This window comes from Erinaceus europaeus, chromosome 14 (genome assembly GCF_950295315.1).
Source record: "Erinaceus europaeus chromosome 14, mEriEur2.1, whole genome shotgun sequence".
NCBI lineage: Eukaryota > Metazoa > Chordata > Mammalia > Eulipotyphla > Erinaceidae > Erinaceus > Erinaceus europaeus.
Genome location: NC_080175.1, coordinates 39,584,115 through 39,609,217, shown reverse-complemented (window position 1 = coordinate 39,609,217; position 25,103 = coordinate 39,584,115). Strand labels below are relative to the sequence as shown.

The window sequence follows — 25,103 nt, the reverse complement described above, 5'->3', positions numbered from 1 at the left end:
GGATGTCCCAGGGACTGAGCTTTTCTGGTGACAAATGTATCCCGTCAGCAGTGGTGGTGACTCATGGACATTTCAGAGGGCAAGAGCACAGACTAACAACTCACATCCTCCACCCCACTGCAGTTGAAAAATCTGACATCAAAAGATTTGATTTCCTGGTTCCCAGAAATGAAAGAAATCCCTTTCTTCCTGAAGTCCTGGGACAGTGCAGTCCTGCCCTTAGTGATTCCAAGGATTGAGTGTCCAGGAGCTGAGCAGGTTGTACAAAGTAAGGGCAAGATAAGTGTCCATAGAAGGCAGCATCTGCTCCAATGGAGCTTGAAGGAATCATGTTAAATGAGATAAGCCAGAAAGAGAAGGATGAATAAAGGATGATCTCAGAAGTTGAGAAATAAGAACAGAAAACGCAAAGTAGGTGGGGGTAGATAACATAATGGTTATGCAAATAGACTCTCATGCCTGAGGCTCTGAAATCCCAGGTTCAATCCCCCGCACCACCAGTAAGCCAGAGCTGCGCAGTGCTTTGGTGTTTCTGTGTCTCTCTCTGCATCTCTCTCACAAATAAAATAAAAAAAAAAAACATTAAAAAAAAACCACACAAAGTAGAACTTGGAATGGGTTTTGGTATTGCACCAAAGTACTCTGGGGGGTGGGTGAAGAATTTCAGGTCCTGGTGTATGATGGTGGGGGAGGACTTAGCCTGGGGGTTAAGAGTGTTTTGCAGAAAATTGAGAAATTCTACACATTCACCAATTACTATATTTACTGTAAACTATAAAAAGAAACGGGAGAGAAGAGAGAGAGAAGGCAGCTTCTGAGGTATGACCTGAATGCGTCATTTCCTCTCTCTGGGGACAGCATCTGGAGCTTTAAGCCAACTCCTGGGAGACCAGGAAAGTTTCTGAATCACATCCCCTAAGGCCACAGAGATGAAGGGGACAGGCAGGGCCCAGTCTCCATTCCTGGTTCCCCATCCAGATATGGACTCATGTGTTATTATTATTATTTTTTTCCCTCTGGGACTTTCTCCTGGTCGGTCCTTCCAGAGCTGGCGGCGTGACCTTGGCGCTGAGTCCCAGCACCCGGCCTCTTCTGCTGGGACAGCTGCGGGGACCTCAGCTGCGGAGGACTTCCCTTCCTCCCTCCTTCCCGGGCTTAGAGGCGGAGCTCTCCGGGGGCGTGGCCTGGGCGGCCCGGGGGCGGAGCCGGCCATCTGCTCCAGGCGGGCGAGCCGGCGGGCGAGCGGGCGGGCTGGAGGCAGACAGACTAGCCCCCGGGCGGGGCCGAGCGCTCAGACTTTGGTCGGGAATCCTCCAGAGGCCTCCTGAAACCGCCTCCAGGTTCCCCGAACCCCTCGGAATCCCCTGACCGGGTCCTCGTCGCCGGCAGCGCCCAGAGCAGGGCGCCCAGAGCTGGGCGCAGCGCTCCTAGCGGGTCCAGGCGCAGAGTGAGTGTTCCCCACCCTTGGGTGACCTTAGCTTCCGTGCACCCGGACTGTTATCGGGGAGCGATGTAGGGGGACGTTGGGGGCGGGGAGGAGCCTGGCTGGGGAGACTCCCGGGGGCACCGCGGGTCAGGTGCGCCCCAAGGATGTGCTTGGAGAGGATGAGGTGCTGGGGTGTGTGGGCAGCACCTGTGCGATGAGGAGCTGGAGGGATGCGCCCTAAGGTGGGGGGTTCGTGGGTGCTGGTAGCGGGTTGCGCTGTCTCCTATCTGACCACAGCAGGGCTTCCTCCAGCTGCCTCCCTAGACCACCACCCCTGGCCAGCCCGCGGATAAAGTCCAGCTCGGCTTGGGGCTCAGGTGGGTTGGGTTTTTGTAAATACAGTTGTTGGTACCTGTGTAACATTTCTCAGTTTTCTACAAAACACTAGTGTAAATAACTTCCAATTAAAATTACTTGTCAAGGCAAAACTAAGGAGTTGAAGCAAAGCATTTATTCCATTGCAAAAGAGGGTGCAGTCAACAGTGGCCGTCAGGCAGCAGCTCACCTCCCTCACCCTTCTTCCTCCTTTTATACCTGATACAGAACTGCCCCTTCCACCCTTGGGCTGGGCTTCAGAGCTCACAATCTCCCAGTTGTCTAAATTAGGAAAGGACGAGAATCTGAGGGTCTCTATTGGAGGACTAGCAAGCACTGCAAGTAAATATTGTCTGAACCAAAATATGCAGAACTAGTGAGCACAGGTGGCTATAAATAACAATTTTTATAATTTTTTGTACTAAACAACTGTCTTATTCATGTTCCTTTGAAAAGAAGACCTAACCATATCTTACAACTTTAACCCCAGCCTAGGTCTTCCTCCACCACCATCATGTACCAGGACCTAGAAGCCCTCCCAGCCCCCACCACAACCAAAATCCTTTACTTTGGTGCAATACACCAAACCCAGTCCAAGTTCTGCTTTGGGTTTTCCCTTCTGCTCTTATTTCTCAGCTTCTGTCCATGAATGAGATTCATCCTTCTCTTTCTGGTCTATCTCACTTCACATGATTCCTTCAAGCTCCATCCAAGATGAGGTGAAGAAGGTGAATTCATCATTCTTAGTAGCTGAGTAATATTCCATTGCGTACATATACCACAACTTACTCAGCCACTCCCCTGTTGTTGGACACCTAGGTTGCTTTCAGGTTTTGGCTATTACAAATTATGCTCCTATGATCATAGGTATACACACATCTTTTTGCATGGGTGTGTTTGTTTCCTTAGGACGTATCCTCAGGAAAGGAATTGCAAGGTCATAGGGTAGGTCCATTTCTAGCCTTCTGAGAGTTTTCCAGACTACTCTCCACAGATCTTGGACCAATTTACAATTGAAAGTGGGTTAGTTTGCCTTCCTTGGGCACTAGCTGGCCAGCAGGCATGACCCCCCTAAACATTCCTCCTTATTTTTGAGGGAGGGAGGATAATCCATTTGCATTTTGGATATGAATATCATGCAGATCTTCAGAGTTCCAAGTGCATACCAGGAACACAGGAAGCCAATATTTAACAAAATTGTCCTAGCAGAAAATGCCAGGAGTCACCTGGCAGCTTCGAAGAGGAGCTTTATCTCCACAGAGGACAGCAAGAATGGGTTTTGCTCAAGGCTGTGTAGGTTTTACAGTTTTTATGTTTGTCAAGTTCTCATCAGAGCCACACCCAGTAACACCAGCTGTCAGCAAACCTCCTGGGCAGGATTTCTCCAGGCCACCGACCTAGATTACCTTGGGGTTTCAGTTCACTGGCTGACAGTCTGCCAACCCCACATGGAACTGTCTTGTGTTCTCTCCTCCCCTCACCCCCAGGCCAGAGGTCAACTTGGCATCAGGCTGCTCCTTCTGAGAATGAGATACAGGGAAACACATTCATTCTGAGGTCCAGTGAATCAGGCCTTGGACTTTTCAAGCATGAAGTCCCAGGTTCAATCCTGGCTGTATCACATGTCACAGAGTGATACTCTGGTGTGTTCTCCCTCTTCTCTCTCTCTCTTTCCTGACCTAGCATTCTGCACTTGGGTCTTCCATTCTGTCTCTTCTTTAGTTTATTCTTTCTCTTTCCTCTTCTCTGGTTTCTTTCTTTCTCCTTCCTCTCTTCAATTCCTTCCTTCCTTCCTTCCTTCCTTCCTTCCTTCCTTCCTTCCTTCCTTCTTTCCTTCCTATCTTTTTTTCTTCTCAGAGCACTGTTGAGCCTTGGTTTGTGGTGTTGTAGAGGATTAAATCTGGGACCTCTGATTCCTCAAGTGTGGAATCCATTTGCATAACCATTATGTTGTCTTCCTGGCTCTTAGGTTCCTTTGCTTCACATTGCACCCGCCCCTCACCCCCTTCAGGCTGATGTTTATTGGGAGTGGGGTGTGAGTGGGAGGGGGGGTTCCATTGGCTTGACTCTGGCTTTTATTTTATATCTAAAATTTTATTGTGGAATGGTTTTTTTCTTTATCATTCTCTACCCCCTCCTCCTTGTCTTCTTCTTTGATTTATTTTAATTATTTCATACAAGAAGAGGAAAGAAAGAGGCAAGAACACCACTCTGGTAATGTGACAGCAGAAACAGCCCCAATAGCTCCTGGTATGGGAGTTCCAAGCGACTTCCCTATCTGCTGTTGCTGGCTTTTAAAAAGATACCTGAGTTCCTTGAATAGAATGAAAGCCTTAATCTGGGGTTTCCTGCCCTGCTGACTCCTCTCTGGGCTGCCTTTGTTTAGCCAGCTTTTCCCTTTGCTGGGTCATCAGCTTTTGACCCTAACTCTCTATTACATCTTTGCCAGCCTTCTATTCTATTCTACCCATTTCAAGGTCAAATTATCCTGATATTCTACTGTTAACATATGCATCATGAGTGCAAACTTTAACAGGTAGGGGCACACACTATATTCCAGGCCTTCAGTATTGGTGGTGACCTTTTTCTCTCTCTTTTTCTTTTTCTTCCTTTCTCCAGAGCACTACTGAGTCTGGTTTATGACAGTGCTAGGGGTTGAGCCTGGGACCTTTGATGTCTTATGTATGGAAGTATTTTTGCATAAACACTATCCTATCTCCCCTGCCCTGCCCTGAGATGACCTTTTAGTTAAAAGGAGGATAAGTTCTTTTTTTTTTTTTCCCCTCCTTACTTAGACCTTTCTTAATTGGAAATATTTGCTTTCACTGATCATAAAATGAATACTAGGGATGGGAGATAGCACAGTGGTTATGCAAAAGACTTCATGCTTGAGGCCCTGAGGTCCCAGGTTTAATTTCTGGCACCACCAAAAGCCAGAGAGGAGCAGTGCTCTGGTTTCTCAATCTGTATATTTCTCATTGAAAGAATATAGATAATATATATTTTTAAAATAACTACAAGTCCCTTGTAAAACAAGCAAACACTAAATGCATAATAGACGTGAAGCTTTCAGTTTTCCCTGCTCCCTAAATATTTAGTGGAAACTGAAACTTTCAGCTTTGCTCCCCACCTTTTTTGCTGGGTGTTTGATGACTCAGTTTGCTGAGTCAGGGAATGGGGTTGGTGAGTTTACCTTTCACAACTACATAGGAACCAGAAAGTGGAAACCACACCAGGTTCAAGTTGGGTAGATGCTGAGAATAGAATTTCCTTTTACAATACCAAGCACGTATCCTTAGGAAATGTATTTGTATGTTGATCTGTTTCAGGGGAAAATGTCTAGGATTTATCAGGGGACTTTGGCGATGGCACATGGTTGAGTGCACATGCTACAATGCAGAAGGACCCAGGTTCAAGCCCCAGGCCCCAATCTGCAGAGGGGAAGCTACAAAAGCAGTGAAGCAGTGATGCAGGTGTCTTGCTTTCTTCTTCCTGCCTGTCTTCCCTTTCTCTCTCTGTTTCTGTCCAACAAATAAATACACAAGGAAGAAAAGCAGTTATCAGAAATATTTCTGAAACATAATGAATGGCTTCTCCTGTGAGCGAGCTCACTAGTCAGCCTGCACAAGCACCATTTGAACTCAGCAGTATGGAGAGATCTTTCACCTCAACCTCAAGTTGTGACCTGGACTTGAATGGACTGCTGTCAGCCTTGGATGGTGGGGACTCTGGCTGCTGGAACTCCTACCTCCAGCTCCTATACTGATCCCTGGGTGCTAGACTTTGATGTTGATGTCTGGTGTCAATGAAGGGACTAGAATACTCACTGAATCATCATCCCTCCTCCTCCTCCTCCTCCTTCCTTTCTCCTTCTTTTTCTTCTCCTGTCTTTCTTCCTTTTCCTCTTCTCTCACTCCCCTTCCTTTCCCCCTTTTCCCCCTCTCTCCTCCTCCCCCCTTTCCTCTTCTCTCTTTCTCTCTCTCTTTTTTTTTTTTTACATAGAGGCAGAGCCAAAGAGACCACAGCACCAAAGTTTCCTTTATCATGGTTAGGGCCAGGCTTCAGCCTGGGTCTTGCACATGGCAAAGCAGCACACTATCTAATTCTTTTTGAAGACTAGGAAACATAATGCAACTAGTAGTAACTTTTCCTGTTTTTGCTTGCTTTCCTTCTTTCTTTTCTTCCATTTTCTTTCTCTTCTTTTTCTTTCTTCCTTTCTTTTCTATTTTCCTTTCTTCCTTTTTAATTTTCTTTTCTTATATTTTTATTTATTTTATTTTTGAGAGAGATGCAGAGAGAGAGAGACAGGGAGAAACACCAGAGCACTGCTCAGCTCTGGCTTATGGTGGTTGGGGGATTGAACCTGGGACTTAGGAGCCTCAGGCATGAGAGTCTGTCTGCATAACCTTTATATTATCTCCCCCACCCTCTTCTATTTTTTTTCTTTCTTTCTTTCTTTCTTTCTTTCTTTCTTTCTTTCTTTCTTATCAAAGCACTGCTTAGTTCTGGCTTCTGTTGGTGCTGGGGATTGAACCTGGGACCTCAGAGCCTCAGGCATAAAAGTCTTTTGCAGAACCATGATGCAGAATCCTTGCCCACTCACCACATTTTTTTCTCACTTGAAAACTTATTTTGAAATGTCAGCACAGCTCTGTCCCTGAACTGCTATTACTCGAGCCTCCTGGGTGAATCCCTGCTTTCCATTACTGCTTCTGGAAGAGAATCTGACCCAATTGAGTAGCACATAGTGGTGGATTGACTCTCAGTTCCCGTTCTTGCTCCAGCTGATCTAAGCAGAAGTGCACTGAGGTGAGGAACTTTCTTCACCATCTGACCTTGCAGTGGGTGGGTGGGGCATCTGATAAATCATCCTCCACACCCAGGTTGTTCTGAGAGAGGGAGATTCCAATCTGATCATTATGCCAGTACTTTCCTGGCAAAGTTACACATGTGGTGACCTCACTTAGAAGCATCTAAGGTTAGGGGCTGGGTGCTGGCTCACCTGATTGAGCACACGTGTAACCAAGTGTAAGGACCTGGATTCAAGCCCTGGGTTCAGGAGTGGTGAATCAGTGCTGCAAGTGTCTCTCTCTCTCTCTCTCCCTTTAAAAAAATTAATAAATATATTTATTTTTTTAAAGATTTTATTTATTTATTAATGAGAAAGATAGGAGTAGAGAGAGAAAGAGCCAGACATCACTCTGGTACATGTGCTGCCGGGGACTGAACTCAGGACCTCATGCTTGAGAGTCTAGTTCCTTAGCCACTGAGCCACCACCGGGATCATCATGAATATATTTATTTTTAATGAGAAAAATACACAGAGAAAAAGACCAGAGTATGCCCATCTCTGGCTAAGGATGGTTCTGGGGATTGAACATGGGACCTCAGAATCTTAGGCACAAGAGTCTTTTGCAGAACCACTGTGCTGTCTCCCCAGTTCCTCTCTCTCCCTCCCCACTTCCTTTGTCAATTTCTCTGTCCTATCAAAGTAATGAGAGAGGAGAGAGAGAGAGAGAGAGAGAGAGAGGGAGAGAGAGAGAGAGAAGGAGAGACCTGAGGACACTTAAAAAGGGAGCTTTCCCGGTTACACATGGCAAATATGTGGTTTTCTCTGTCTGAAGCTGTATTAAACAAACATTCACTGAGTGCAGGACCAAGGTGTGGAGAGGTTTAGTGTTAGAGAGGCTTGCAGGCTGGAGGGCCCACCTAGGGCCTGGCAGGGAAAGAGAAAGCAGAGAGGAAGCAGACTCAGAGCAGAGCAGGAAGGATCCTGAAATCTGGGGCAGCAGAGGGCAGGGCCTGGACCAGACAATGCTTTCTTCACTTCCCAGGGAAGAAGGGAGCTGGGCCCTCATAGGGAACACCCTTCCCTCTGCTGCTGTGCCAAACAGGCTTGCTTTTTTTTCTGGAAGCTGGAGTTTGGGGCTTCTCTGGGTAGTTTTCCCAGGAGCCTTCTATGGTTCCTTGTTTGCCCTGGGAGAAGTAAGGCTCCTCTAATCTCTTCCTCTTAGCTCATACCCACTGGCACATGACACTCACTCCATTCCCCAAATATCAGCCTGTGCCATCCAGGTTATGGTGGGAGGTTGCTGTGAGCCTGACTGGCTCTCACTGAGGATCATGGCCTGCTGGACAGAAGCTGTAGGACTTAGCATGACTCCAAGTCTTGAGATAAAGAGTGGTGTGGACCTGCACTCCCCCTGGGCTGGCTTGGCAGGACTAGAAGAAGTGGAGCCCTTGAGGAAGGGTACCCCTACCTACTCCCTCCTGACTACATCTACCTGCAGAAGTGCTGATGGGATCCAGACTTCCAGGGAGCCTGGTGGTCTGTGTGGTAAATGCTAGAAAGTTCTGAACTCATGATCTGAGAGTCTGATTAGCAAATGCAATTCTGAATTCTAGGGTGTGTGTGTGTGTGTTTTCCCACCGTTAATTCTCCAACTGCAGCATTGAACAGTATCAGGCTCCAAACATGAAAGGCTCAGTCCCACAAGACTACTCTCTCCTCTGCCCCCTTTCCCAATGCCAGTCACCAGCTTGGGTTGTGCTCTGGACTTCTGATCAGAGCTCCTAGTGATGCCCTTCCTTTAGCCTAGGATTTAATTTGTGAGGATGGCTCCCAGAACCCAGGGAACTAGTGGGCTGTTGGAAAAGATATGACATATATATTTTTTAAATTTTTCTTTATGTAGGAATGTGTCACAACTTTTCTGACAGCCCAATATTTTACTCACAAGATCACTGGGTGTAACTCAGTGATCTCAAGATAAATCTACAAGATAAATGGGTCTAACTCAGGTATAAAACCACATGCTTGAGATACAGAGGACAAATGATGGGGAAAGGGCACAGAAATTCCAAACCATCCTTTAGTGCCTCTCTCTTAGCTCCTTCCTGTGGTCCCAACTCATAAACTGTCTGAACTCTGTTCCTTTTATTTTTTGTCATCTTTATTTATTTACTGGATAGAGACAGCCAGAAATTGAGAGGAAAGGGAAGATAGAGAGGGAGACACCTGCAGCCCTGCTTCAACACTTGTGAAACTTTCCCCCTACAGGTGGGGACAAGGGGCTCAAACCCAGGTCCTTACACATTGTAACATGTATGCTCAGCCAGGTGTGCCACCCACCCCCAACCTTGAACTCTGTTCTTTTTAGGTGTTTTATGGAGGTGTCATTACATAGGCCTGGTGGGTGGAATCACTGGCCATTGGGCACTAATTCAGCCTCCAGCTTCCTCCCCTCTGAAGGTCAGGGGTGGGGACTGAATGTTCCAACCCTCAAATGGCAGGGCTGGGATGTTGGCAGCCAGCTCTCATCCTCAGGTGAGGTCCCAAAGTCACCTTGTTATAATGGCAGCACACCTTTAGATGTCTTAAGGAATTCCTAGACTTTCAGGACTGTGCTAAAAATGAGGATAGAAATCAAACAGATTAAAAATCAATGTCACAGACCCAAAGAGAGCCAGTCTCCTTCCTGCCCCCCAACTTCTTCTCCCTTCTGCAAATGTTTGACCTATGCATGGTATGTGGTCGGGTAGGATGGGGTGGTCAGTGTCATCACTGTTTCTTTTTCTTTTTTTTTGCCTCCAGGATTATTGCTGGGGCTCAATGCCTACACTATGAGTCTAGTGCTCCTGGAGGCTATTTTCTCCCTTTTCTTGCCCTTGTTGTTTATCATTGTTGTTGCTGTTATTATAGTTGTTATTGCTGTCATTGTTGTTGGATAGGATGGAGAGAAATTGAGAGAGGAGGGGAAGACAGAGGGGAAGAGAAAGACACCTGCAGACCTGCTTCATTGCTTGTGAAGCAATCCCCACTGCAGGTGTGGAGCCAGGGGCTCAAACTGGGATGCTTGCACCAGTCCTTGAGCTTCGTGCCTTGTGTGCTTAACCCATTGCACCACTACCCGGCCCTCAGTATCTTTTTAAGACTCATTTCCTTCCTCAGCTTGACTTGGCTGGGCTGAGGAAGATCAGAATTCTATACACTCTGAGGGGAGCACTATATAGCAAGGTGAGGCAACATAACCACTGCAGGGTGGATTTGGTTCTGAAAACAGCTGTTAGAATTGTCTCTGTTAGGACCAGGTGGTAGCACATCTGATAGAGGGCATATGTCACAATGCACAAGGCTATGGGTTCAAGCTCCTAGGTCTCTACCTACAGGGGAAGAGCTTTCATGAGTGATGAAGCAGTGTTGCAGGTTTCTCTGTCTATCCCCCCCTTTTTTAGTTCTTTTTTTTTTTTTTGCCTCCAGGGTTATTGCTGGAGCTTGATGCCTGCACCATGAATCCACTGCTCCTGGCTGCCATTTTTTTTTTTTCCATTTTATTGGCTAGGACAGAGAGAAATTGAGAGAGGAGGGGGAGAGAGAAAGGGAGAGAGAAAGACACCTGCAGACCTGCCTCACCACTTGTGAAGCAACCCCCCTGCAGGTGGGGAGCGAGGGGCTGGAACCGGGGTCCTTGTGTGGGTTCTTGCACTTCTTACGATGTGTGCTTAATCCAGTGCACCACCGCTTGACCCCTTTTGCCCCTCTCTGTCGCCCATTTTCCTCTCAATTTTTCCCCATCTCTATCCAAAATATGTAAATATATATTTAAAATATATTATATATATATATTTTTAAAGATTTTATTTATTTACTAATGAGAAAGATAGGAGGAGAGAGAAAGAACCAGACATCACTCTGGCACATGTGCTGCCGGGGATTGAACTCAGGACCTCATGCTTGAGAGTCCAAAGCTTTATCACTGCGCCACTTCCCAGACCACAAAATATGTTATATTTAAAGAATTGTCTCTGCTTTCCTAAATTTGCTAAATAGAACACTGAAAAAAGAATTGGAGGAATAGTGAGCCTGTTTCCAGATTGGAAACATGACTTGCAGGCTCTACCACCTTTGAGGCAGAGTAAACCTGGTGGCACAGTGCTATGTCTGAAGCAGGACCAGGCATTTCCCACAGTGCTGTGGGGCATACCTAGGGCCTTCAGGGGCCTGCTGCATAGGGACCATGTCTTCAAAAATAAGTTTTTTAAAAACATTTTATTTATTTAATAGACAGAGAGAAACCAATAAGAGGGAGATAGAGAGGGAGACAGAGAGACACTTGCAGCACTGCTTCACTGATTGAGAACCTTCCCCCTGAAGGTAGGGGCTTGAACCCTGGTCCTTGCACATTACAGCATGTTCACTTGACCTGGTACATCTCTGCCAAGTCCTGACCATGACTTTAAAAATCTTTTTTTAAAATATTTATTTATTTATTGTTTTATTGTTGTTGTTACTGATGTTATTGTTGGATAGGACAGAGAGAAATGGAGAGAGGAGGGGTAGACAGAGAGGGGGAGAGAAAGAGAAATGCCTGCAGACCTGCTTCACCACCTGTGAAGCAACTCCCCTGTAGGTGGGGAGCCGGGGGCTTGAACCGGGATCCTTACTCTGGTCCTTGCGCTTGGCGCCACCTGCGCTTAACCCATTGTACTACCACCCAACTCCCTAAAGTTTTTTAAAAATTATTTTTATTTATTTATTGGATAGAGACAACCAGAAATTATGAAGGAAGGAAGGAGAGAGAGAGAGAGAGAGAGAGAGAGAGAGAGAGAGAAAGAAAGACAGACATGTAGCACTGCTTCACCACTTGCAAAGCTTTCCCCTTACTGGTGGGGACCAGGGGCTAGAACCTGGGTCTTTGCACATTTTAATGTGTGTACAACCTGGCCCACAACCATGATTTTTTAGAAGAAAAACACTTTTATTTTTTGGGGGGTGTGGAGGAGAGAAGGTTTAATATATTTTTTTGTGATTAATAGTGGGTTATAAGACTGAAAGATTATAAGGTGTATAGTTCCACATACCATACCCACCACCAATGTTAAGACTGAGAAATGGAGAGGCACGGGGATAGATAGAGAGGGAGAAAGATGAGACACCTGCAGCATTGCTTCACCTCTCATGAAGTTTTCCCCTCTGCAAGTGGGGACCAGGGGCTTAAACCTGGGACTTTGCACAGATAATATGCAGAATTATCAGTGGGTGTGCCACTTCCTGGCCCCAGAAATAAAATTTTTTTCAGAGTTTCATGGCTCAAGTGAAAAAAAAAAATTTTTTTTTCAGGTAGAGAGGAAGATAGCACAGCACTGAAGCTTCCTCTAGTCAGTAGAGACCAGGCTTGAACCTGTATCCTGTGCATGACAAAGCAGGTGTACTCTCGGTGAGCTCTCTTACTGGTCTTGAGGACCAGGGCTTTTATAATGAAGTTCATCTCCTGCACGTTCTGGCCAACTTTCTGATTACCAGACCCCAGTGAAATCACTGCAGTGTGGATACTGTTTCTCCTTTCTTCAGCTTTGGAGTGATGTTTGGGCAAGTCTCTGAGAGCTGGTGCCTTTGCTCTGATCCTCCATCTCCTCTGAGTTCTTTGAGGCCCCAAGAAATAGTTAAGCTTTTTAAGATTTTTAAAAAAATTATAGTTATTTTATTTATTGGATAAAGAAAGCCAGAAATTGAGAGGAAAGGGGTTGGGAGAGACAGAGAGCCACCTGCAGTACTGCTTCCCTACTTGCAAAGCTTTCCCCTTGCAGGTGGGAACTGGGGTCTCCAACCTGGGTCCTTATGCATTGTAGCATGTGCGCTCAACCAGGTGCACCACCACCTGGCCCCAGAAATTAAACTTCTAGAAGGATGGGCGGCAGGGATTGTCTTGGCAGGGGAGGTGGGCCAGTGAGAACAGACTTCTGTCTGCTGATGGCATATTATCCACTTTGGCTTTGAGGTACGTTTTACTGTCCTGAAACTGCCATTTTCCGTTCATAAATGCATGATTCACATCGTAAGTGTGTAGAGTTCCACTTTTTGCTCTGCTGTCTAGCAGGCTGGGGTGTCTCCACTGACTCTCAGAGTGACCCTGGCTCCTGGTGAGAGGATTCATGTCTTTGCTGTTAATCCTAGGTTCCTGCCTCTGTTGAAAGAATGGCATCCACAGGAGCCAACCATAAGGACCTTGAAAATCACCACAGGTAAGCTCCTTTCAGTGGCATGCCAGCTTGGGTTGGGTTGGCTTGGGCTTCCTGTGCTTAGTTTGTGTCACACATTTTCCTAAGAGCTGCTATTCAGAAACCATTTGCTTCTCATGACAGAGATGGAGGCCAGGAGCAGCCAGCCCTCTCTGTCTTCAGTTAGTTCTCTGAATGCTGAGATGGAGCTTACATCCATCCAGCCACTTTGCTGAAACTTCTTCCCTTACTTTCCCACCAGCTGTCTCTTGGCTCTGCATCTTACATACTTTCCTTAATTTTTTTGCAGATTTTCACAATTCTAGTTAGTGTTTTTAAAAACATTACTTATTTGGATAGAGACAGAGACATTGAAAGAGGAGGCCAAGACTGAGAGGGAGAGAAGGAGAGACACCTGCAGCACTGCTCCATCGATTGATGCTGTTCCTCTGCAGGTGGGGACCAGGGGCTTCAATCTGGGTCCTAGCTCATGGTAGCCTGTGTGTTCAACTGGGTGTGCCACCACTCAGCACCTAATTTTTAAAAATATTTATTTATTCCCTTTTTGTTGCCCTTCTTTTATTGTTGTAGTTATTACTGATGTCATTATTGTTGGATAGGACAGAGAGAAATGGGGAGAGAAGGGGAAGACAGAGAGGGGGAGAGAAAGACACTTGCAGACCTGCTTCACCGCCCGTGAAGCGACTCCCCTGCAGGTGGGGAGCTGGGGGCTCGAACCAGGCTCCTTACTCCTTTCCTTGTGCTTTGCACCTGGTGCCTAATTTTTTTTTTAAAAGATGTATTTATGAAAGAGAGAAAACCAGACCATCACTCTGCACATGCAGTGCTGGGGATCAAACTCAAGACCTCATGCTTGCCCCAGTGCAGTGGGGGCCAGGCTCGAACCTGGATCACATGCATAGCATAGCCTATGTGAGCTTTTTCTCCTGCTCTCTTGCTTAGTACTTTTATTGCCAATGACTAGCCTGTCATAGTCTTCTCCCCAGAGGCAAGTGTGTGATGTGAGGAGCTCTGAAGTCCAGCTCATGAGTGTAGAGTCAAAGATATCTTTTATTTTTCAAGCCTGCTGTCACTTTAGTGGGAAAATGTTGACTTACAGCATTTTTGTTGCCACAGGGGACCATTTGCACATTGACCCAAGAGAAAGACCAGCACATTTCACCCTTCACCAAGCCATCACCTTATCCCACCACAGGGACTTAAGTCCCAACCTCTCCTAAGTGCTCCTCCTTCCCTCCTCCTGAGTCCATGAGCCTGGTGGCTCTTTTATTAAAGGTGTATCATGGTTTTTTTTTTTTTTTTTTTGTCCACCAGGGCTATCACTGGAGCTTAGTGCTGGCACTACAAATCTATTGCTTCTAACAGCCTTTTTTTTTTTTTTTTCTATTTTATTGGATAGGACAGAGAGAAATTGAGAGGGGAGGGGAAGATAGAGAACGAGAGGGAAGGATAGATGCCTGAAAACTTGCTTCATTACTCGTGAAGTGTCCCTGCTGCAGGTGGGGAGCGAGCGCTCGAACCCGGATCCTTGCATAGTATCATGTGCACTTAATCAGGTGTGCCACCGCTCAGCCTCTTGTTCATGAACTTTTAAGATGGGGCTTTGGGGAGAAGCTAACTTCTGTTATATTGGTGAGCACTGAATAAATTCCTATGCACTGGCTATTAATAACATTAGTTTTTTTTTTTTTAACAGCAAACTCCTATGCCTTCTTTTTATTTAAATGAACACTGAATTAGTATTTATTCTCTATTTTTTTAAAAACACGTCACCACAATTCATCCATGGAAATATATAAACTAAAGCTGACCTGCAGTTTCAGTGTAAAGATGAATTTATCTTGATTTCTCACTTCTTGTTGTTGTTGGAGAGTATTTTGGTATTTTTCAGCTTCAGAAACTGGAGCCCCTAGACCAAAATCATATTCTTTGGTGGTACCTTGGGGGCGCCAGCTCTCTCCCCGGGCGGCTCAGCCCATGATTCTCCCTGCAGCTTATCCCTACGATTGCTGAGCCCACCTCCTCCGGAGAGCCCTGTCCCTCATGGCCTCCCATGCCTTCTTTTTTTTTAACCAATATTTGCACTTCTTACCCTGGTGTGAGAGTCAGTTGTGGCTCTCTGGGTTCCCAGTTGCTCCCTCACCCCTGACTTCCCTCCTTTGTTCTCTTGTCCCTTTGAGAACCTAGCCTGAGACATCTGAGTCAGTCAGGATAATGGTCAATAGTATTTCCTTTTTTTTTTTTTTTTTTTTTGCCTCCAGGGTTATTGCTGGGCTCCATGCCTGCACTAGGAATCTACTGCTCCTGGAGGCCATTTTTCCCATTTTATTGCCCTTGTTGTTGTGCTTATGTAGTTATTATTGTTATTGCTGTCATAGCTGTTGTTGTTGGATAGGACAGAGAGAAATCGAGAGAGGAGAAGAGAAAGATAAGACACCTGCAGACCTGCTTCACTGCTTGCAAGGCGACCCCCTGCAGGTGTGGAGCTGGAGGTGGGGGCTCGAACCAGCATCTTTACAACCAACCGCCTTTGCGCTTTGCACAATGTGCACTTAACCCGCTGAGCTACCGCACAGCTCCCCCAGTCAGTAGTATTTCTTTCAGCCTGATACACTCCTGGATTCTTAAGCTGGATTTCTTTAGTTGGCATCGAAGACCTTCCTTTTACATAGTAGATTTTCTCTTTCTTCTTTTATAAATATTTTATTTACTTATTTGAATTTTTTAATTAGTGAATTAATAATGATTAACAAGATTATAAAGTAACAGGGCTGCATTTCCACACAGTTCCCACCACCAGACTTCTGTGTCCTATTCTCTGCACTGGAAGCTTCCCTATTCTTTATCTCTCTGGTAGTATAGGCCAAAATTCTTTATGGGTTGCAGAAGATGGTAGGTCTGGCTTCTGTAATTGCTTTTCTGCTGGACATAGGCATTGGCAGGTCGATCCATACCTCCAGCCTGTTTCTGTCTTTCCCTAGTCGGGTAGGGCTCTGGAGAAGTGAGACTCCAGGACACATTGGTGAGGTCCTCTGCCCTGGGGAGATCAGGATGGCGTCATGGTATCATCTGTAACTTGGTGGCTAAAAGGCAGTAAGATATAAAGCAAATAGTTCAATAAACAGAAACCCAAATATAAGAAGAGATGAAATGAGGGAAGAAGCAAGGAAGTCTATTTCAGGTATGTTCTATGTGGCCCTTGACTTTAGTAATTTTTGCCTGAGCCTGATAGCTAGCATGTAGGTAGACTAAAAGTATTGTCTGGGAAGATGCTGTCAGAGTTGAGAATAGGATTAGAAAGCTGGATTAGGGCAGAGAGTAGCACCCAAATATAAGAGAAGTATATAAATACCATTAACTATTAATCCCTTCAATCTGATCTAGGGCCCATATCTATTCATATTTAGGACAGGAGCCTGTGTATAGAAAACTAACTACTGCTCCTTACTGAATGAAGTGCATTTTTTTCTCAAAACAATGTTCTTTTTGGCAAGACCTGACATGGTGCCAGTGGCCTGGCTTTTGTGGTCTTATATAAGTTTTTTTTTTTCTTTCCTTTTTTAGTAAGGACATGCTTACTCATGAGTCCCTATCAGTCCACAGTTGCAGTCCATGGTCATAGCTAGGCACATTCTAGGCTGCACTCATTTCAGGACCAGTCTTCCTTGAGTGGAAGAGTAGGTTGGCCCACTCTCCCTTTGGAGAATGGGGCAGTCCCTATCATTGCTGCTCTACAGTGAGGGCAAGGTTCTGAAGAGGCCCATAAGACGGTTTATGATATTGCTGATGGAGGTGACCAGTAGAGAGGGATCCGTTAGAGGTCTAGGCCCATCAAATCAATGTGGGAATCCAAGGATTTCCTGACTAAAGATGATGGGGTGGCCTGGTAGTGATCTGAAAAAGCCATCCTTAAAGTGTGCTGGTCTCTTGCCTTATGCAGCTTTTGTGGTCTTTACTTTTTTAAAAATTTAATTTATTTATAAAAAAATAGAAAATATCAACAAAACCATAGGATAACTTTATGTGATGAGGTTAGACTTAAGGTGATTGAGAAAAGTGAAGTAGGGGTAGGAGAAGAGGGTGATTAAGGCCTAAGTAGTAAATATTTGATTATTTACTTTATGGTGGTACTATATGGTGTCTTTTTTAGGTCTTTCTACTTGTTTTCTGGACTTATTGAGTTTAAGTTTATTCACAGCAGACTGTTGAGCACTGTTAATTTAAGGTATATTTTTTCACCTAACTTAAGGATACATGTGCACATGTACCCTGTCCCTTAGAGGCCCTGGTCTATATCTAAAGTCTGTAACTTTGTTAGGGAATGTGCCATTTTTTTTTTTTTTTTATTATCTTTATTTATTGGATAGAGACATCCAGCAATCGAGAGTGTAGGGGAGCTAGAGAGGAAGAGAGAAAGAAAGACATCTGCAACACTGCTTCACCACTTGAAAAGCTTTCCCCCTGCAGGTGGGGACGGGGGGGGGGGGTTCAAACCCTGGTCCTTGGGCACTGTAACATGCGCATTCAACCAGGTGTACCACCACCTGGCCCCAGGAATGTACCATTTGTAATGAAACTAGAAAGTGCCATGTGTTAGGAAAGGTCTCACTTGATTATTGGAGTTGTATTATTATTATTATTTATTTTGCCTCCAGGGTTATCATGGAGGTATAGTGCCTACACACTGCTCCTGGAGGCCATTTTTTTCCATTTTTGTTGCCCTTGTAATTGCTGTTGTTGTTGGATAGGGCAGAGAAATCGAGAGAGGAGGGGGAAGACAGTGAGGTGGATAGAAAGATAGACATCTGTAGACCTGCTTCACTGCTTGTGAAGCAACCGCATTGTGGGTAGGAAGCCAGGGGCTCGAACTGGGATCCTTACTCCAGTCCTTGCACCTCATGCCATGTGCACTTAACCCATTGCACTACCGTCCAGCTCCCTTGGAGTTGTATTTTAAATGACAAAGAGATAGCTAGCTAGCTAGCTAGATATCAGAATTCTTCCCAGATCTGGTTTATGGTGATACTAGAAATTGAACCTGTGATTTCAGAGCTTCAGGCATGAAGGTCTTTTGCAGACGCACTATGCTGTCTCTCCAGCCCTGCATAGTATATATGTTTTTAAATTATTTTTTATTCATTTATTTGTTGGGTAGAGACAGCAAGAAATCTAGAGGGAAGGGGGAGATAGAGAGAGACAGAGAGATACCTGCAGCACTGCTTCACCACTTCCAAAACTTTCTCTCCCTGCAGTAGGGACCAGGGAATTGGGTCTTTATGCAGTATGACATGTGCACTCTTAACTAGGTGTGCCAACACCCAGTCCCCGCAGTAGATTTTTTCAATGTCTATTTGTTACATAAAGAAAGTGACCAAAATAAATAAATAAATAAATAAAATTAAAAATTAGAAAACAGTCACTTCAAATTATGTAGATGCTAGAGACATCCTTTCACAAGAAATGAGTCTTCTCTTTTTTGTTTTTCCCTCTTTTCTTTCTTCCTTCTTTTCTCCTGCCTTTCTTCCTCCCTCCATTTGTTTCTCCTGTCTTCCTTCCTCCCACCCTTCCTCCCTTCCTTCCTTCTTTTCTTCTCTCCCTCCTTCCTTCCTTCCTTCTTTCCCTTTTTTTCCTTTTCCAGAGCACTGCTCAGCTCTGGTTTATGGTGCTGTGGGAGACTGAACCTGAGAGCTCAGAGACTCAGACATGAAAGTCGTTTACATACCTGCTATGCTGTCTCCTCAGCACTAAGAAATGGTTCTTTTGAGACTTGCTGTTTTTGAACTCCCCCCCCCCCTTTTCTTAAAATACCAGTTTCAACATGTTGAGGTTCATTATGGTTGCATGTCTAATTTGCATGTTACAACCATTGCTGGTCATCACTGTTGCATCCTATTACTTCTCTTGTTCTCGGAATCAAAAAGAAAAGAGAAGGTTTCTATTTTGAAATATGTGATGACCTGTCTTAATCACCTCCTGTTGTATCACTTCTGAATGTGTGTGGTTAGCCCTCCCATGCTGTTCTCTGTGTGGTCCTCACATCCTGAAGGAGAACAGGAACTAGAACGACATCCCTAGTGATTTTCTTTGAAGGGGGTTAAAATAGCAAGGCTGGATCATGTCTTCAGAAATCCAGCTTGGTTTGTGGACCGAAAAATCCTTCTTTTTTTCCTTTTTAATTTTTTAATTATCTTTATTAAATAGAGCTGCCCATAAATTGAGAGGAAAGGGGAGATAGAGAAGGGAAGAGAGACAGAGAGACACCTGCAACTCTGCTTCACCACTTGTGAAGCTTTCCTCCTGCAGGTAGAGACTGGGGGCTCGAACCTGAGTCCTTGTGCATTATAACATTTGCACTCAACCAGGTGTCCTACCACCCAGCCCTTGAAAAGTCTTTCTAAGAATGTGTAGGAATGCTTTTTTCTGTGCCTGTGTCTTCACTGGTTTCCTTGGAAAGTAGCCTCCACTCAGTGATACAAAACTAACCCTGACTCTGCAGTGTGATATTGTCATGTGAGAAACACTCAGGGGTGTCAGGCCAGGGAGGTACCAGCTTTGTGCCTCACATGGTCTCCGGACCTGGTTGTTTAGCACGTCTTCCCTGGGTGGAGTCATATGAGCTGTGAACACAGTCCAAAATGAATGAAGAGGTGTGGCTTATTGTACACTCCAGGGATGTCCAAACCCGAACCTTGCTCATGACACAGTCACCTAGCACCTCCCCATTAGGAGGGATCTTTCTGTTCCTCTTCAGTATTTTTGTCCTTGTTTTTTCTAGATCTGCCTTTTGAAAATGTTCTGGGACCCAAGTTCAAATCACTGGTCTCCACCTGCAAGGGTTTGGGGAAACTTCATGAATGGTGCAGTAGTGCTGCAGGTGTCTCTCCTCTCTGTCTCTCTCTCTCTCTGCCTACACACACACACACACACACACACACACACACACACACACACAGACTGTCGAGAACAATGGAGTGGTGGAATAGTGCAGGCACTAAGCCTCAGCAACAACCCTGGTGGCAAAAAAGTAATAATAATGCAGGTATGAGTCAATTCAGACACTTTTTAGGGGAAACAGAAACATATAAAAAAGAAAGAAAGAAAAGAAGGAAGAAAGGAAGGAAGAAAAAGAGAAAAAAGAAAGGGACATAAGAAAAATAAAAATAGAACAGTATGTATAGGTGAGTGAACAGGAAGGAGTCTGGGGCCTGCTTCTGACACCCATCAGCTAGAACAATGGAGAGAGAGGGTGATGGGGATGGAACAGGGCAGAGCCCTCACTTTGCATATTTATTGTCTACTCAGGGATTAAAGACAAGAGATTTGGCCAATATACACTTTTTACACACATTTTTGTCCTGGTAGATAAAAGTTGTTACAGTAATTGGATAAATCAGGATTACAAAATGATCGATCAATCACCAGCAGCAGGTGGAGGGAACTGGAGAGAGGAGGCCTCGGGATGGGTAGGTTTCTGTGTCCTAGAGCAGAGTGGCTAGCCCAGGCTGACAGCAGGAGACCTCTGCTAAGGGCAGGAGACCAGCTAGGACCAGCCCAGGACAATGTCATGGGAGAGTGTCCCAGGGAAAGACAGGAAACTGGTCAGAGATATGGGTCTTCTAGAAGGACCTGTGAAGGTGCCATTCCATTTGGTCAATAGTGAGTGAGTTTTAACAGGAACAGAGATCAAAGAGGTAGAACAGGATATTCTAACAGTATCACCGTGTCCTTCAGTGATCCATGTGGTACACAATAATGTTTCCTCCCCAGGAAGTTGAAAATCAGATGGTAGGGCAGCTAGAAGTCTGGGGGATGGAAGTCAATTATTTTATAGTCTATTAAATATACATATATATATATATATATAATTTTAAATTGCTGTTTTTGAACTCTCCCCCTCCTTTTTTTTAAACACCAGTTTCAACATGTTGAGGTTCATTATGGTGCATGTGCAGTTTTCAAGTTACAACCACTGCTGGTCATCACTGTTGCATGCTATTACTTCTCTTGTTCTCTTATTATCTGGCTGATGGTAAGGCTGGGTTTGAACCTGGGGCCTCTGGGGCCTCAGACATGAAAGTCTGTTGCATGACTGATGATGCTATCTCCCTGGCCATCAGAAATGGATATATCTGGTGAATAGGCCGATCTGGGATAAACAAGAAGCTGAGACCCACTGGGTGGTGACCACTTAGTCATCTATCACAGCATCCCCTAGTTTGTCTTTATTCTTAGCCATTTTTTCATCCTGGACAATCACACTTGCTTATTGTTTTTAAAAATGAGAGAGAGAGAAAGAGAGAGAGAGAGAGAGAGAGAGAGAGAGAGGATATGGCATATGACCATACTAGGTCCTCTGGGGCCCCAAGCATACAACAGAAGATTGGATGTTCTGCCTCAATTTTAGCTGTTACCTAGTAGCAAGGACACCAGGTTTCAGATACACAACTTTGTAGACATTACCACATCTCGATGTGTTCAGAGATGAACCTGGGTTTTACTTCTGAACATATGAACATAAACCTCTACCACTTGGGTTCACTCACTGGATTGAATATACCATCTTAAAGGCCAGGAATCTCAGACTTCACATACAAACAAATAGACTCAATCTGACCTGTATGTCCGGTTGACTTTTAGGTCCTGGAGATTTCCTTTCCACTGAGTCCCAGTGCCCTGATTCAGGACTCCCCATGCTGCTTCTGAGGCATGTGCTGAGGTGATCCTAAGCAGGGTGTCCAGCCTGGAGTCTGCTTATGGCTGTCTTTCTTAGCTGTGTCTGAAGAGGTGCTTTGTATCTGTCATGAGGAATCTTGCATATCTTGCTCAACCAAAAGGCAGAGATATCTTTGTTTCTCTCCTCTCCTCTCCTCTCCTCTCCTCTCCTCCTCTCCTCTCCTCTCCTCTCCTCTCCTCTCCTCTCCTCTCCTCTCCTCTCCTCTCCTCTCCTCTCCTCTCCTCTCCTCTCCTCTCCTCTCCTCTCCTCTCCTCTCCTCTCCTCTCCTCTCCTCTCCTCTCCTCTCCTCCTCTCCTCTCCTCTCCTCTCCTCTCCTCTCCTCTCCTCTCCTTTCCTTTCCTTTCCTTTTCTCTTCCCTGTTCTTTTCATTCTGTTGAGGGTTAGAAAACATCTTCAGCTTTGGGCTCAGAAGGTCCCTGTCTCAGTCTGTAAGCTTGGCATGAAAGTACTATTGTTTCAGGCAAAAGGATGAATATATCTACCAATCCTGAGCCCTCACATACAAGTTGGAATAGACAGTGAGCTGTTGTGTCGAAGAATAGTGGGCTAGTGGGAGAATCTAGACTGGAAGCATGGTTTCTTTTTTTTTTTTTCCTCTAGGGTTATTGCTGGGCTCGGTGCCTGCACCATGAATCCACCGCTCCTGGAAGCCATTTTTCCCCCTTTTTGTTGCCCTAGTTGTTGCAGCCTCGTTGCGGTTATTATTGCCATTGTTGATGTTGCTTTGTTGTTGGATAGGACAGAGAGAAATGGAGAGAGGAGGGGAAGACAGAGAGAGAGGGGAGAGAAAGATAGACACCTGCAGACCTGCTTCACCGCCCGTGAAGCGACTCCCCTGCAGGTGGGGAGCCGGGGGCTTGAACTGGGATCCTTACGCCGCTCCCGGCGCTTTGCGCCACGTGCGCTTAACCCACTGCGCCACCGCCCGACTCCCGGAAGCATGGTTTCTTAAAGAAGATTTGTTTATTGATGAGATAGAAAGCCAGAGCACTACTCTGGCCTGGGAGGGAGACAGAGAGGGGGAGAGAAAGAGAGACACCTGCAGACCTGCTTTACCGCCAGTGAAGCGACTCCCCTGCAAGTGGGGAGCCCGGGGCTCGATCCCAGATCTTTCCACTGCTCCTTGCGCTTTGCACCATGTGTGCTTTGTGCCATGTGTGCTTAACTGGCTGTGCTACCGCCCGACCCACCAGAGTATCACTCTTGCACATGCGATGTGTGGGACTGAATTCAGGACCTCATGTTTGAGAGTCCCCAATGCTTTATCCATGGTGCCACTTCCTGAATCAGTTTTAAACATTTATCTTATTTTATTTTATTTTATTTATTGGATAGAGACAGAAATTGAGAGGGAAGGGGGAGGTGGGGGAGGAGAGAGAAAGTGAGAGGGAGAGAGAGAGAGAGAGAGAGAGAGATCAGCAGTACTGCTTCACCACTTATGAAACCTCCCCCCTGCAGATGGGGACAGGAAGTTTGAACCTGGGTCCTTCCACATTGTAACATGTACAGTCTAGGATATGTGCCACCATGCAGCCACTATTTTTAAACATTTATATGAGAGAGGGAGACAGAGAGCTCAGATACTGCTCTACTATCTATGGAGTTGTCTTTGTGGTACCAGGGACTGAACCCAGGACCTCACACATATATAATGCAGATATTCTAATGCTAAGACACCAACTAGTCCCTATTTTAAAAGTAATGCTGGGCTCAGGAGGTGATGCAGCGGAGTAAGAGTTGAACTCTTAGGCATGAGTTCCAGAGTTCGATCCTTGGCATCTCCTGTGCTATAGTGATGCTCTGTTCCTCTCTCTCTCTCTCTCTCTCTTCCTCTCCCCCTCTCTCTCTCTCTGACTTATAAGTAAATAAATTTGGCATGGAGGTAGATAGCATAATGGTTATGCAAAGAGACTCTTATGCCTAAGGCTCCAAAGTCCCAGGTTCAGTCCCACACACCACCATAAGCCAGAGCTGAGCAGAACTTATGAGAAAAAAAAATCATATAAGTAAATAAACTTAAACACTAAAAACATTGTTAAGTTTCTGCAATGAATGAATTTGAATGGGGTAGCAACTAGTCATAGCCTATCCAGGTTGATCCTTTATTTTATTTTATTTTGCCTCCAGGGTTATCGCTAGGGCGCAGTGCCTGCACTACGAATCCACTGCTCCTAGAGGCTAATTTTTTTCCTATTTGTTGCCCTTGTTGTTTTTTATCGTTGTTGTGGTTATTATTATTGCTGTCATCATTGTTGGATAGGACAGAGAGAAATGGAGAGAGATGGGGAAGACAGAGAGGAAGAGAGAAAGATGGAAACCTGTAGACCTGCTTCAATGCTTGTGAAGCGAACCCCCTGCAGGAGGGGAGCCAGGAGCTGGAACCAGGATTCTTATGCTGGTCACTGCACTTTGCACCATGTGTGCTTAACCTGCTGCACTACCGCCCAACTCCCTGTATTTTTTTTAAAGATGTTTAAAATTTATTTACTTGGTAGAGACAGGCAGAAATTAAGAGGGCAAGGGAGATAGAGAGAGGGAGTGAGACAGAGAGACACCTGCAGCACTGCTTTACCAACTTGCAAAGATTTTCTCCTGCAGGTGGGCACCAGGGACCCAGGGCTTCTGGGATCCCAGTGTCTGGTGTTTAGGAGACTAGACACTTATGTCTGATATACCATCACTTTTAAAAAAAATTTTTACTCATAAAAAGGAAACACTGACAAAAACCACAGGATACACCATCAACTTTTATTTTTTGTTACAGTGACGACCTCGTGCGGCTTTGCAATCCCAATGTGGCCCAGATGAAAGAAGATGTTCTCTACCACTTCAGCCTCAGCACAAGCACACATGACTTCCAGGCTATGTTTGGAGACGTGAAGGTGAACGCAGAGGGGTTTATTCTGGGGAATTGTCCTGAGGTCCATCTCCTCAGAGGCGGTCACAGGTAGACATCCTCACAGAGCACTGTGAGTCACCAGAAGACATGATTGTGACACTAGATCAATGCTTGACAGATTTTTGCTTGCTGTTATTTTGCTTGTATGTGAGCCATGAATGGTGCCTTTTAAAAAAAATTTACTTATTTGTTTATTTGTTTTATATAGATACAGAAAGAAATTGAGAAGAAATGGAGAGCTAGGAAGAGAGGTGGACCCCTGAAGACCTGATTTGCCAGTTGTGAAGTTTCCCCCTGCAGATGGGGGAGTGGTGTTTGAACCCAGGTCCTTACACAGGGTGACATGTGTGCTCAATCGGGTGTGCCACCCCCCAGCCCCTAGTGGTGGCTTCTTGGTTCCTGATTTAACATCTTATATATTTACTGTCCAACTGAAGCAATAAAAAATAAACTTCCTGGGGCTGGGTGGTGATGCACCCGGTTAAGTGCACATGCTACCATGCAGAAAGACTGGTTCAAGCCCTCGGTCCTCACCTGCAGGGCGGGACGCTTTACAAACAGTGAAGCAGGTCTGCAGATGTCTCTATGTCTCTCTATCTCTCTATCTCCCCCTTTTTTCTCAATTTCTTTCTGTTCCTATCTAATAAGTA

The 25,103-nt window shown here is 45.4% G+C and overlaps 1 protein-coding gene across 2 annotated transcripts in view; it reads left to right on the top strand.

Moving 5' to 3' along the window:
• Window positions 1-1,182: 1,182 nt before the first annotated feature.
• The window catches only part of UPP1 (uridine phosphorylase 1), a 35,376-nt gene continuing 11,455 nt past the window's right edge, over window positions 1,183-25,103 (top strand). Inside the window, exons 1-3 of one of the 2 annotated variants that reach the window (XM_060171559.1) lie at window positions 1,183-1,447; window positions 12,756-12,823; window positions 24,319-24,436. In XM_060171559.1, coding sequence (XP_060027542.1) covers window positions 12,777-12,823; window positions 24,319-24,436 — 165 coding nt within the window. In that variant the 5' untranslated portion in view covers window positions 1,183-1,447; window positions 12,756-12,776. The remainder of the gene's footprint in view (window positions 1,448-12,755; window positions 12,824-24,318; window positions 24,437-25,103) is intronic. The other variant, XM_016188813.2, reaches the window with a different exon arrangement.